Source organism: Ahaetulla prasina, chromosome 3 (assembly GCF_028640845.1).
Source record: "Ahaetulla prasina isolate Xishuangbanna chromosome 3, ASM2864084v1, whole genome shotgun sequence".
NCBI classification, from domain to species: Eukaryota; Metazoa; Chordata; class Lepidosauria; order Squamata; family Colubridae; genus Ahaetulla; species Ahaetulla prasina.
Genome location: NC_080541.1, coordinates 105,184,160 through 105,199,100, shown reverse-complemented (window position 1 = coordinate 105,199,100; position 14,941 = coordinate 105,184,160). Strand labels below are relative to the sequence as shown.

At 36.4% G+C, this 14,941-nt stretch overlaps 1 protein-coding gene across 2 annotated transcripts in view; it reads left to right on the top strand.

Annotated features, from left to right (window-relative positions):
* SEMA5A (semaphorin 5A) overlaps positions 1-14,941 on the top strand; it is a 230,570-nt gene that overhangs the window by 90,835 nt on the left and 124,794 nt on the right. For both annotated transcript variants that reach the window (XM_058177461.1, XM_058177460.1), the window contains one exon: positions 6,285-6,477. In XM_058177461.1, the coding sequence (XP_058033444.1) occupies positions 6,354-6,477 (124 nt within the window). In that variant the 5' untranslated portion in view covers positions 6,285-6,353. The remainder of the gene's footprint in view (positions 1-6,284; positions 6,478-14,941) is intronic.

The following is a 14,941-nucleotide window of genomic DNA, read 5'->3' as shown; positions in this document are numbered from 1 at the left end:
TCATTCCCCAACTCTTACAGCCGCCACAGCATCATCTGTTTGGCTAGGGATGGGTATCATTATATCAACATAATTGGATGTCACCAGCATATTGATGGTACTGCACCCCATATCAGTGGATGACCTCCCTCAGCTGTTTCATGTAGATGTTAAAAAGGAGAGGGGGAAACCTCAAGCACAGGGGAACCCCACAATACAGGGTCCCAAAATGTGACCTTCCACCAACACTGACTTCTGCAAGAAAAGAACAACTCCCGATCCCCAAAGGCAGTTCAGAAGGATGCCATGATCAATGATATTAAAAGCCACTGAGTGGTCCAGGTGGTCCAGAATGGTTGCACCACCCAACAACATTCATTAACATAACCAAAAATCAAAAAGCATTGTACTAACAGAGGCAAAAAGATCACATTTCAAGTTTTAAAGCCTATTGGAATAACTATGTTTTAATTGTCTTCCTAAAAACGGGAAGGGAACACATTCTTTCTCCTTTTTAGATACATTTTAAATGAAGGAATCATTTGGATATGTGGCGGAATGCTTTTCTTAGAAGAGAGACAGAGATTGAGAGAGACTCGGGATTTCTCATTCCAGTTGAGGGAATCAATACTATGGCAATTAGATCGGGGGAAAATGGAAAATTTGGCCAAAGAGGTTGTAGAAAAAAATGCTTTTAAAAGCCTCTGACGATCCCAGCTGAGCCGCGTGATCATGAGAGGCTTTTTTTTTACTTTTAAAATCATTTTTTCAGCTGAGGAAAAAATGCTTTTAAAAGTAAAAAAAACCCAAAACCTCTGATGATCGTGTGGCTCAGCTGGGCATGGGGGGAGGGCAGGGATTTTTGCTACCGGTTCTCCGAACTACCCGCTGCCATCGCTACCGGATTGAGCGATCCGGACCGAACCAGGAACATTTCATCCCTGAATTAAATGTTGGAACAGTATTTGTTTCTTGTATCACTCCTGTTTTTTTTTTAAGCACATCTTTCTATCCAATATTTGTAGGAAAAGATTGAAAAAGTTCTTAGCTTAAAAAAAAATACAAAATTTGTGACACCAAACAGATGAAATGTAAGAGCAAACCCTCCAAAACAACAATATACAATAGTTGTTTCACTTTAAATGCACTGTCAATGTAATTGCTTTTTTTTTTTTTAAACATTTTGTAGGAGACAAAAAAAAAAGTCTGAATTGTGATTGATTTATGTTGCTTTAATGTTCCTGTACTGAAATACAACAGAACTGTAGTATATTTGAAAGAAATAATTTTATACTTTTATTTTTATGCTGCAAAGAAAAGGATTCTTGATGCTCTGGGTCCCTAATCAATCATAGGTTACATCTTGGTAATGGGCTTGGCCCTAGATGGTCCTTTAATAAGACTGTAGAAGTCCTCTGAGACCTCTTAAAGAATATTGGAAAAGGTTGGAGTAGAGAACAATCAGCTTCTTTTATGAGCTTGCTTGGAGGAACTTGTCAGAATGGGCAGGAGCAATTGTGAAATTTATGGACCATCCATTGACGCAAATGATATTAGTATGTTAAATGTCACTATACTTTATGGCACTAAACATGTTGCAGTCTATACTGCTTTTCCACAGTTGAGTCTACAAATTGTGAAACTAAAAAAGCTAGCATTTTTCTTCTATTTTTATTATTTTGAAAACAGAACATTTAAATCACAGATGTCCAGACTATGATTTGTATTAGTTTACTCCCACCTTTTTCAAAAGAGAAAATTGGATAAATCTTTCCAATTTAAATCTTGCTTGTTTTTGGCTGCATCTCATATATATATTGGAAGCTTTTGGTTAAATAATTCTAAGAGCAAGCATTAACTTATTTATAACAAAATTGTATGCTGTCCAATTTCAAATAGCTCGGCATAACTTACAGACATATAAGCCTGTACAGTCATCAGCATAGGCAACATAATATTCTAAAAGCCCTCTTATGTATTTTAACACATTTGTAAAGATATTTTTGTTTGAGAAAATGACAATAGTAGAATTTAAAAAGCCTTCTTCAACTCAGCATATTGAGTCATCTGTGGTCTCTATGTCTATACTGGGCAAGATGTTGATGACTTAAGTTCAGAAATATCAGGTACTGTATTTCAACCTGTTTCTATTTTAGGCTTGAGATTGAAAACAATGGCTTCAGTCTGTGGATGAGAACTAGGCAATAGGAGCGTGTCTTTTTTTGTTTGAGCTCTTAGCAGCTTTTGTTACTGTTAAATATAGTATTGTTTGGGGTCAGATGAAGAGAATGATGGTTAGGCTACTGTTTATTGTGTTTTCAGTCTTTCCTAAAGAATAGATTCAAAGTATCTCCTGAGGTTGGACTTCTCACCCGAACCCACACCTTAAGATCTTCATGAAACTACAAGAAGCAATTGTCCAGGGTATTTAAATTTACTGTCTACAGGATAGTGATGATAGCTTAGCACACTTTCTACCTCACTCTAAGGAGATATGGGTTATTTCTTTTTGAATGCAGTAATTATATGAAATAATAGATTGAATCAAATTCGAAATGCCTTTAAGAGAACATATGATTGCAGGATAATTCTGTAACTTATCTTCAGTGTATTTGGATTGTTCACCTCTTAAAAGAATCAGGTTTGCCATTGTATGGTTTTTATTTTTTTTAGTTATAATTTATATAGTTGCTAGTCATTCTGGATAGTTTTGAGCCAGAAAGATGAGGGGCAAATGCTTTTATAAATAAAAGTAGCACATAGAATTAGTGTAATAATAAAGCTCCAGAGCTCTCCAATTAAATGAATAAATTAAATTACAAGCCATGGATTACAATTTTTTTAAAATGTAGCTTTGACCTATTGCTCAATGTTTAGTTAAGTTGTGTGGTCAACCTATGCTAACTATTGTGTTTCTCCATTTATCATCAATACAATCCAGAGACAACAAGGGAAATAAGAAAGCTTTTATAAATTCATTAGTATTTATACTGTTCAATGTTTTTTGTGTCGTGAATCACTTCTGCACATTAAGGTTGGTATTTTATAATTCCTATCATCAATAGTAATATATAAATGTTTTTAAAGTTGATTCATAATCCAATGGAGATGTCATTAAAATAATATGAGATTAAATAAATAACTATTCAACTCCTTTGTTTTGATTTATTTGTTTATAACCTGATGTTCTAAATTAATAGCTGGTAATTTGCCTGAGGCTCTTCATTCAGTTTTCACAACATGCACTACAAACTCTTTGATGGTTCTTATATGAACAGTCATTTCATATGCAGAAATAATAGTAGGGAAAACAGGAGTGGTAAGAGGATACATAAACGAAGGAAAGAGTTACTTAGAAAATTTGGGCAAATGGGTTTGTACTCCATTTTTATCCATTTGAAAAAAATTATTATGAGGTGGTTTATTTTTTTTTTTAAAAAATAAGCAAATAAGAAGTAAGTCTTTGTAAATGCCACATTCTGAATTTTCTTAGTGCCCATAAGACATACCTCTGTACTATTAGGAATCCTTCTTTTTCAAAGGTCCACAAATTTCAGCTGCATCCAAGCATTGTTTTTCCTTAGGATACTCGCTTATCACTTCTCTGAAAACAGGGCTTAGAACACAATTGATATAGATTTTGGAGAAAGTCCAAAATAGCCTCCTCCTTGTTTTTTTTCAAATTTCCCCAGCGGCTGGTTATATAAGAGCTACTTGTGCCAGATTTGAAGAAAGATTACTGAGTGACATATGATACGTTAGTTTATTACTAGGACTCAGTGAACTCAACAAGTAGCAAAATTCATTTTGTGGTTGCCAACTGTGGTTAATTCCATACTTTTATTTGTCTAGGGTTGTTGTTTGACCAAATTATTTTCTCCTGCTATTTTTAATGTTGTAAGATCGTCAAGTACTGTATATAACAATTGTTTATGCATATTTTTATTTATCTGGGAGAGGTTGACAAAGAGTTATATGAGATCTAAACTCTGATTACCTTTGTAAATGCTCTGTTTATAACTTTGCCAAGAATTAATGGGCAAAATATTGTACTTTCAAATATTTTGTAGAATGAATGAGTTCATGTGAGTTAAAATCTGAATCAGTCTGAATTTTGAGATGGCTTCATGAAAGCTTTTATGAAAAAAATATTTAATGTTTAAATATTTAAATATTTATAAAAATATGAATAAATAAATAAAATAAATAAATGTTCTCACCAGATTATTTACCTAGGATGTTATCAGAGTGATGCTTTAATGGACTTTAGTAAGCCTTTCTTTATGCCAATTTATAGTTTTGAATTGAAGCAGCATCAAATGATGGTTGAATATCTGATAATCATGTGGACTCATGACTTTGACGCATAAGAATAACTTAAACAATACTTTTCAGCAAACATACAGCAAATCAGGTTTCTTTAAGCCTGTAATTTTTTTTCTGAGCTGGTGGCTTTAAAATATTTATGTATAACGATGAACAGCTCTACATTCATATTATGTAGGTGTCTGGGAAATGTTCTTTCTTTTTTTTTTAAGAAAAGTTTTTTTATTTTCCATGATAATTCCAGCGATTTGGCCAGTGTACAATACAATCAATTATAATCATTCCCTTAAATTGTACTCAATCGGGCCTGCCCAGCCACCCCTTCCTTCCTTAATCCTTTCTACCCTTCTCTACCTTCTTCTACTTTCCCCATCCTTCCTCCTCCTCACTTACCTACTTCCTCTCCTCCTTCCCACTTCTCATTTCCACCCTTTCTAACCCTCTCACTTCCCCTCCTTCTTCTCCTCCTATCCCTTCTTCCCCCTCCCTTCTTTCCTACCTACCTACTTTCTTCCTTCTCTCTACTCCTCTCTCCCTACCCTTTCCTTTCTGGAGTGGTTGCTGAGCAGGCCCGACTTTACACCATTCCAATTTATTTAGTTCTTCAATTATTCCTGTACATTGGCAATCAATCAATTTATAGTCTTCTCCTTTCCCCCCCTTTCCCCTCCCACCTCCGCCCCCCCGAGACTTCCCAGAACAGAATACAGGGTATAATATCTAACAAACATAATCTAAAATGAAACATAAAACTGGGAAATGTTCTTAATATCTGTGTAGTTTTAGAAAATGCAGGCCAGACCTGGTGGATCTCATTATAGTTCTTTCTAAACTAGAGAATAATTGAATAAGCTTTCTCACAACTGGACATTGTAAGAGATTGTGTTACTCGGAGAAATATACCTACCAGAAACTTTAACAAACTTCCGACTAACTCCAGGATCCTCTGAAGAATAGATCAAAAGCCATTGCTCATAGCAGTTGTCCTTACTGGAATGAAGTATGTTGAATCATATATTACCAAGAGTTTAAAAAAAGGCTTTGCTGTGGTGCAAATGGTAGAATTCTTTAATAGGTCTAATTTATTCTTATATTCCCCTTGGGCAATATATATAAACTGGATGACAACAATGCTAGGTATCTAACAGAGATATATAAAATGATTTTCTCCCAAAGAGACTCTGAGCAGAGCTTCATAGAATATTCATATCAAAGATATGCTGGCCTAGAAATGCAGACCATTTGAAATGGATATTTTAAAAAGAAAAATAATGATGATTTTAAAAAGAAATGGTGATTTTAAGGAGAAAAAATGATGATGCTTTTGAAAATATAACATTATGGATAAACCACAATTTTAACAACTTCTTTGTAAAATAAATAATATGTAGAATTGCTTTCTTTAACCTCACTTTCTGCTCCCACCATTCTAGATAATATTAGTTTTTGTATTACAAATTTCTGGCAGTTATGAAAACAAAATCCCATTTTACGTAATACATTTTAATATTATGAATTTCTGTAAGATGTAAATGCACCATCTCTTAATAGTTTAGGTCTGTCTGACTGGTAGCTTCCAAATAAGGACAGAATGATATTGATACTATAGCCTCTGAAAAGTTCATCATTCTTGGTCTAGTTTAGAAACCACGAATTATGACCTTGGTCTGGCATCTCATGGCAAACAATTTTTGGAATCATCATCAGAAAAAAAGACAATAGTTTTAAATGATGATTGTGTTGAGAGAGAGAGAGAGAGAAGCGAGAAAATATCTTTGTAACTTTTATATGTTATTATGCAACATACAACATTTGTATGTCATCAGAAGTGTTTATTGTTTGAATAAAAGATTTGGGATGTGTGACAAAGCATGCTTTAGAACAAAAATCTGGAAAATTGGATGTGTGCCAAGAATAAACAAGTTGGTAAGCCCTGGTCTAAATGGTAATTCTGGTGTTGTTACTTTTACATTTTGCAGGCTGTTTTTGCATCTGAATACCTGAAGCATTTCTGATTAAGGGAGATGTGATTGGTGCCCAGGATCAATATGCAAGACACTATTCTGACAGCAATTTTGATGGCCACAAGTCTGGAGATAATATGTTTAGGAGGCATGGCAATAGAAGATTCCCAGTGTCAAAGGTTTGAGCATCCTATTGTTACAAGTGAAGGTAAGTAACTGAGAAAGAGCTTTTCTAAACATTTGATAGAAAAGAAGATCAAATTTGGATCTTTATAGACCAAGGCAAATGTGTGATCTTTTGTGCATGTCATTTATAGATATCTCATCTATTTAAAGGATTTGTACATAAAGGTTAGGTGCAGAGCTCTGTTTATAATCCCCTATAATTTATGGAATCATCATTTATGGAATCATTTGGTAGAAGCCATTTTCAAAATCTTTTGGTTTGCTTCTGACTGCCATAAGGCTAACAGAGCTGCTTTGAGCTAATTACCTACTTCCTCTTCTGGTAGGTCATCCTCTACTGGAGGTATGCTGGGTGGCCGTATAGGTTCAAGCTTCCACCTTAAGCCAGTTATTAGACTGTAAATTTGAAGATATTTAGAGAGATGCAACTTTGGAAAAACTGGTTATCATATGTTGGCCAGGTCCTTTGTTTCCTGTTTTTAGTTTTTATTTTTATTTATTTTTTTATTTTGTCACAACATCATATAAAAAGTTTATATAACATATATATGAGAGGAGGTATAAGTATATATATATATATATATATATATATATATATATATATATATATATATATATATATATATATATAAATATATATATATATATATATATATATATATAAGAAAAGAAAAACAATAGGACAGGAACGGTAGGCACGTTTGTGCGCTTATGCACGCCCCTTATGGTCCTCTTAGGAATGGGGTGAGGTCAATAGTAGTCCATGTGTGAATCACAGATATCATGATGAAAAACTAGTACTAGTTACTATTTAAAACTACAGGTAGGTTCTGATGTTAATTGGTACTTGGGTTGTTGTTGCAAAGTGATGTGGTCATAAGTGATTGCAACACTTAGAGGTGGCAATCCTGACTGTCTGGTTGCCATCATAATCCCAGGACTGTGTGGGTTGCTAAACAGGAAGAGGTGGGAGGGTGCAATGGACAGGCTGTATGATACTCACCCACCATTCCTGAGATCTTGTACTTCATAATAGACTCATTGGGAGAAAAACATGGATTTGAGTACTCTCTTCCTAAATCTAACCTGTGACAGTTTGAACAGAAATGCCACTGTTGCATTTTTAGATTACTGTATTTGACAAAAATATCATTTTCTGCTTAGTGATAGTTAGAAATAGTTTATATTTTGCCAGTCCAAGATTTGATTAAGCCAAATTTAAATGCATATTTGATGCTAATTAAAAAAATATTCTTGTGGAGGGGGATTGATTATCTCTCTAAACGTATCTGATTTCTTTTATTACTTCTTGGGTAGTGTCCTCAGGAAAGATACTATATCATCTGAGAAGTGAAAGGCAAAGGAAGATAGCTAGAAGTATTAGCGTGAGAGTAAGCACCCAGAGCCATAAAAAGAAATGGAGCTTGGTATGAGTTGAAGATGAATTATGGTTTGGGACCAATTATGAGGCTGACTTAAGTCTCTGTTTTTGGTTTTGACCACCTCACATTTTGTTTAGATTGTGAAGGCACCTGGTTTAGCCTTTTATTGTACAGAACCTTCCTTTGTTTTATTTTTCCCCTTTGATTTGCTTAGGTTGCTATAATTTTCTTTACATACACATAGACACTCCATTGAAAATTCTTCTTTTTGATCCTGAGGTTGTGGTGGTGGAGATTTGATTACTGTCATATAATTTGGCTCTTTGCCTCTGCTTTTGGCTGTTTGTGCCTTGCCTAAGCTTGCTGTTGTGGTTGTAGGGTGCTTTTGCTGTCTCTCTCTAGGCTACTCTGTCAGCTGACTCAGCAACCAAGCTGGGCATCCAGAGGTTTTGTGTGGGCACAGAGAATGCAAGCAATGGTGGAGATGCAGAAAAATGCCACGTTCAGTGAGGCATCCAAGGCAGATAGCTGTTCAAGTGTCCTGTGGAATTTGTATTAGCCTTTTTCCCCCATGCCTCAGAACTACCTGAATGAGAGACGCAACAAGTGTGTGCAACTGGTTCTTTTAGAACAGAAGGTGAAAAGGTTGGAAGCATGTCATTCCAATTTATCAGGGAGGGAGCACAGTTTTGACATGAAAGACTGGAGTTCTCTAAATCAAAGCAGTAAAAAAGAGTAAGAGGCGGAGGAATGAAAACATGATTTATAGGACCAAGAGAAAGGAGACGTTCTGGAAATGCACTAGAAGCACACAGCTGTTATTTAGACTTTTGACTTAGTGAGTGATGCTGTTATGTTAAAAGAAGAAATTTTAAGGAAAATACTCAAAATCCTGTGGATGGAAAGTTCTTAACTGCCAGCCTAAGAAGGAGCAGACATATAGTTGTCAGAGTTCTCCTGTGGAGAGGAACAGAAGCAACCATCTCCAAACCTGAGACCTTTGAAAGAGCATGGCTTTCCTGGAGCTTGTATTCAAGATGTGACAGCAGACTGCTGAGGCTCTTCAAACTAATTGGTTACTGCTTTCCCTTGCTAATTCACATGGGACAAATGATCCAGTCAGAGGAATTGTTGAATGTATCTCCAAAGACAAAAATGCTCAGGATAAGAAAATGAAGAACTCAGGAGCACAAATGATGTTTGCATTAGTACTTATTGTTAAAGGACAGAACACTGGGAGGAAAGACTAGAACATTACAGAAGAACAGTTGGCACCTGAGCCTGGACAGAGTCGTCAGCAAAAGATTAGGGTTTATAAACCTTGCTTTATAGTACCAAAATGGAAGTTCCTTATGGATGACAGGGATGCCTATCACGAGAAGCTTAATAAAAGTTTGGTCAAAAAAGCCTGGAACTAAATCTTGGGATCTGGGAGTGAAGAATAGAATAGAATAGAATAGAATAGAATAGAATAGAATAGAATAGAATAGAATAGAATAGAATAGAATAGAATAGAATAGAATAGAATAGAACAGCACAGCACAGCACAGCACAGCACAGTATAACATAGCATAACATGGCATAGCATAGCATAGCATAGCATAGCATAGCATAGCATAGCATAGCATAGCATAGCATAGCATAGCATAGCATAGCATAGCATAAAATTCTTTATTGGCCAAATGTGATTGAATACACAAGGAATTTGTCTTGGTGCATATGCTCTCAGCGTACATAAAATATTGGGACACGAATGATTGCAGTAAGACACTGGCACTAGAAGCTAATAAATTACAGGCAACAGAGATCAGTAATTTACAAGCTAAAAGGACAATATTGATGTATATCATTATATTTTTATGCTTTGAATCCTGACACAGTAATAGAATCTAAAAATTAATAGAATGAAACTACTGTTAAAAATATTACAAGCAAAGATAAACTTTGTTCCAGAGAACTTGACTTCACTGCAAGGAAAAGGGGCCCATTGTTTGTAAAGAATATGTAAATCTGTGCAGAAATTCCTTCTGAGAAAGCATCTGAGTAAAAATGAAGAGAGTCACCCTAGGATTGCTATGGCAAATCTACTCACCCAAGCATCCAACCAGAAGACATAGATGATACTTTCCTGGAGCATAAAATAAGGCTTATGCATGGATGAATTTTTGTTGAAATCTTCCATTTACTACTGTCTTAACATCTCCTGGAACCTTCACTCTGCCAACAGTGGAAGACTTGTTTAAATTGTCTGTTTGATTGATTGACTGTCATCCTGTCTATCCTCCAGCAGCTGGAGAATACTACTTATTTCCTCAGTTTTCTATAGCAAGAATGAAGTATGATTCTGAATCTATGATAGTAATTCGGCCAGCTGTTTTTGGCCAGCAGAGTGCTACAGGAGGCTGTGGAAGCCGGTTTTGGCTGGCAGAGGCACCATCGGCTTGTCCTTTGATATTTCCCAGCCGGCCCCATGGGCCAGATTTAAATACCCCACAGACCGGATTCGGCCTGCGGGCCTTGAGTTTGACACACCTGTCCTAGACTTAATGCTGACAACAGAAAAGCACTTCTTGATGACGTAGAAGGAGCAAGAATATTAGAGAGAAGAGTTTGTTTCATCTTTTGTGTAAACAAGGGCTGTGAAAAGATATTAATTAAATGTATCCCTTGGACAAGCATGGTGAAAAAAACTACTATTCTGGACAACATTCATTCAGTTTCTAACCGTGGAAAGTTATAGAAATGGTGGTTGTGCTTCAGCTTCAAAGGTCTCTGGAAAAAATGGATTATCTGGACCACTTTCAGTCAGGGTTCAGGCCTCTGGGAAAATGAGATGACATTGATCACAGTCTTGGATGATCTCTGGTGGTAGCATGATGGGAGCGGAGAATCTATCCTTGCTCTTCTTGATCTCTCAGCAACCTTTATTACAATCTGTTATGGTATCCTTTTGTGCAGTTTTAGTGCAGTATTTTTGGGACTGGGCGATTTTTTAAAAAAAAATCAAGGTGCATATGCTTTTCTAATTTTGGAATTAGGTAGCCTTCTAAATTAAGTATGTGTGCTTTATAACTGCTGACCCAGAGAACTGCAGACCATTTAAGCAGTCTGCTTTCTGAGACCTTCTGTTTGGACATAAACTGCTTAATTTCCTGTTTTAAAGATTTTGTTCGGAGTTAATAGTAATAATAATAATAATAATAATAATAATAATAATAATAATAATAATAACAACAACAACAACAACAACAACAACAACAACAACAACAACAACAACAGAGTTGGAAGGGACCTTGGAGGTCTTCTAGTCCAACCCCCTGCCCAGGCAGGAAACCCTACACTATTTCAGACAAATGGTTATCCAAAATTTTCTTAAAAATTTCCAGTGTTGGAGCATTTACAACTTCTGCAGGCAAGTTGTTCCACTGATTAATTGTTTAACTGTCAGGAAATTTCTCCTTAGTTCTAAGTTGCATCTCTCCTTGATTAGTTTCCACCCATTGCTTCTTGTTCTACCCTCAGGTGCTTTGGAGAATAGTTTGACTTCCTCTTCTTTGTGGCAACCCCTGAGATATTGGAACTCTGCTATCGTGTCTCCCCTAGTCCTTCTTTTCATTAAACTAGGCATACTGAGTTCTTGCAACCGTTCTTCATATGTTTTAGCCTCCAGTCCTCTAATCATCTTTGTTGCTCTTCTCTGCACTCTTTCTAGAGTCTCAACATCTTTTTTACATCGTGGTGACCAAAACTGAATGCAATATTCCAAGTGTGGCCTTACCAAGGCATTATAAAGTGGTATTAACACTTCACGTGATCTTGAATCTATCCCTCTGTTTATGCAGCCCAGAATTGTGTTGGCTTTTTTGGCAGCTGCTGCACACTGCTGGCTCATATCTAAATGGTTGTCCACTAGGACTCCAAGATCCCTCTCACAGTTACTACTATTGAGCAAGGTACCACATACCTGTGCATTTTGGTTTTTTTGGCCTAAATGTAGAACCTTACTTTTTTCACTGTTGAATTTCATTTTGTTAGATAGCGCCCAATGTTCAAGTCTGTCAAGATCTTTCTGTAACTTGAGCCTATTTTCTCAAGTGTTGGCTATTCAGTTTTTTGGCTGCTAATATCTTTTTTCTCTTAGAGAATATAATAACTACTAGTTTGTTTTAGATGACCAGCAGCGAAATATAAGTTCAGTTTTAGTAACCAAAGATTTAGTAATGGTGCCAAGGAAAGCAGAATCAGAATGGATGAATGAGAGAAGTAAATAGCATTAAGAAAATAGTGATTCCTCAATGGGAGATATTAAATGTGTAACAACAATGGAGAAATAAAATCCATTTAGCTTTTATTCATGAAATCCAACTATGTTTATTTTGAATATTTTTTGAGTATGAATGAAGGCAAATATATGTGTCCCAGGATAATGTTGCAAGATCCAATCTGGGTCGGTCTTGGGACCAGAGGGTTTTTGGGTTTTTTTTGAATTGGTCAAGAAACTAAACCATAAAATGTTGTTAACAGTTGCAGTGTAGCAGCTCACATTTTCTTGGTTATTGATTCATTTATTTGACAAAGGCTGAAATTGTGAACTGAATGGACATTGCAGGGCTAAAGGAGGAATTGAGAAAGGAATGATTTCCTTTCGATAGTCAACATTTATTGAAGAATCAGCAGCTACTATGAATTTCATGGTTTCTGCAATCCAGACAACAAGTGTGAGGAAGATATTTCCTCAAGTAGCAGCAAATACAAAGTTGCTATTGCAGCAGAAGGCAGCAGTTGCCTTAATTGTCTGGGCTTACAAACTGCATAGGAGACCTCCAAGGGAGATGAGGCTGCCTGGGGAGCTGGAGATGACAAGACAATGACAATCCACTTCTGTATTACTGCCGAGAAAACTACACATTTATTTCCATGAAGTCACTGGGAATTGAGCATTACACAAAAATGTATGCATGAGGAACTTTTGGGTGCCTCCTGCTGTCAGCAGTTTTTCTTAATGCCAATTCATTCCTCCGCTTACAGCAATTCTCCCCAAAAGGCTTCTCCAAAAGCTATTCATAAATTAGGATAATCTTCAGTGTAGCATTAAATATAGCACAGCAGGAAGGCAGTTATAAAAAAAGACCGCAGAAGCTCACACACTCACACACCTACACGCATACCCCTGGATACAGGCATCATGTTTATGTTAATATTTAAATTTCAGATATTCAACTTTAATCAAAATGTTGCGTATTTTTCAGTAACTGTTTACAGTATAACATTGTGTATCTTGACTTTTGAAAAAGAAGCCCAATTTGATACACAGCTGGTCCTTGACTTACGATCACAATTGGGACTGGAATTTCAGTCACTAAGCAATGTAGGCATTACCTGATTTTGCAACCCTTTTTTTGTCATGGTTGTTAAAGGAATCTGACTTCCCCCATTGAACTTGCTTGTCAGAAGAACCCTGAGAAGGTTTTAAATAGAAATCATATGGTTAAAGTAGTGGTCTCCAACCTTGGTCCTTTTAAGCCAGCTTTGCTGGCTGAGGGACTCTGGGAGTTGAAGTCCACAAGTCTTAAAGGGACCAAGGTTGGAGACCCCTGGATTAAAGGACATTGCCTTTATTATTTTTATAAATAACTCAAAGTGGCATGCATACTCCTTTCCTCTCCTATTTTCCACACCACAACAACCCTGGTGAGTTGGATTAAACAGGTGTGATGGCTTTCATGCCTAATGAGGGATTAGAACTCAAAGTCTCCTGGTTTCTAGCCTGGTGCCTTTAGACCAGGGGTCTCCAACCTTGGTCACTTTAAGACTTGTGGACTTCAATTCCCAGAATTCTGGGAGTTGAAATCCACAAGTCTTAAAGTGACCAAGGTTGGAGACCCCTGTTTTAGACCATACTGCTATAAATACATACAGGTCAGCAAGCACATGAATTATGATCACATGAATGTGGGGACACTGCAATGGTAATAAATATGAGGATTGGTCCTCAGTCACTTTTTTCAGCGCTGTTGTAACTTCAAATGGTTGTTAAAGGAATAGTCCTGATTACCTGCAGTGGGACAGTTTGGAAACCCATACAGAGTTGAACTGGAGATCATCCAGGGCAGTTTCCAACCTGGTTGTATGGGTTTGAACAAAGGCTGAGAAATCAATGTCACTCTGTGGCATAAATGTAGATGCATCGAAGGAGAACCCCTGGATCCGAAGGCAGAACACTTAAGGGGCGTGCATAAGAGCACAAAAGTGCCTACCGTTCCTGTCCTATTGTTCCCTTTATTATATCAAATTAATATAGCTAATGCATATTCTTTACTTATATATATATATATTTTCTTCATGATATGATTTTTTTACTTATGACAATGTTTGTGTATACTGTTGTGACAAAATGAAATTAAAAAAACCAATTTTGCCGCATTTTTCAAAGACTCCTGGAATTACCCTGTTGACATATGGAAAGGGAAAGCATTTTGTTTCACCGCTCGTATGAAACTGTATTTTTGATTGAGCATGTAGACTAGTGAAGGTGACAAATCTGTCACTTCACATTGAAGCTTTTGGGTAACTGGGGAACATTCTGTTATGCTGGAAGGGAGTTGGCATATTTCAAAGCATTAAGTGTTAAATGTTCCACTCCACGTCTCTTTCTTAGTGAAGCAGACCGTTCGCTTTCAGTATCAAAACTGATTTCAAAAACAATAACTGATAAGGCAAGGAAATGGAATAGAAATGGAAATTGCAAGGAAATTAGTAGGTAAACAGCAGATTGGAAGGGCTGCATTCACACCCTGCGGTGTTACTTGTGTACCATATGTCTTTAAAGACTGTTTGGAAGCTGCACTTGGTGCAAAACACCCACTTTATCTTCTCTCCAGGGTGGAAACCAAAATAAGGGGAGACAGTTTCTTAAGCACCAATAGCAAGTAATTATTTATTGTCTAGAAACACATGTTTTGGACCATTCCTTCATCAAGGGCATTCTACAAAAAACCCTTACAAACAGTTTATGTGGTTTTATCCATGTAAAAACATCTGTTTCTAAAAGCAACATCCAGTACATAATAAACATGTTAAATAACCAGATGGCCTCTTGTGGAG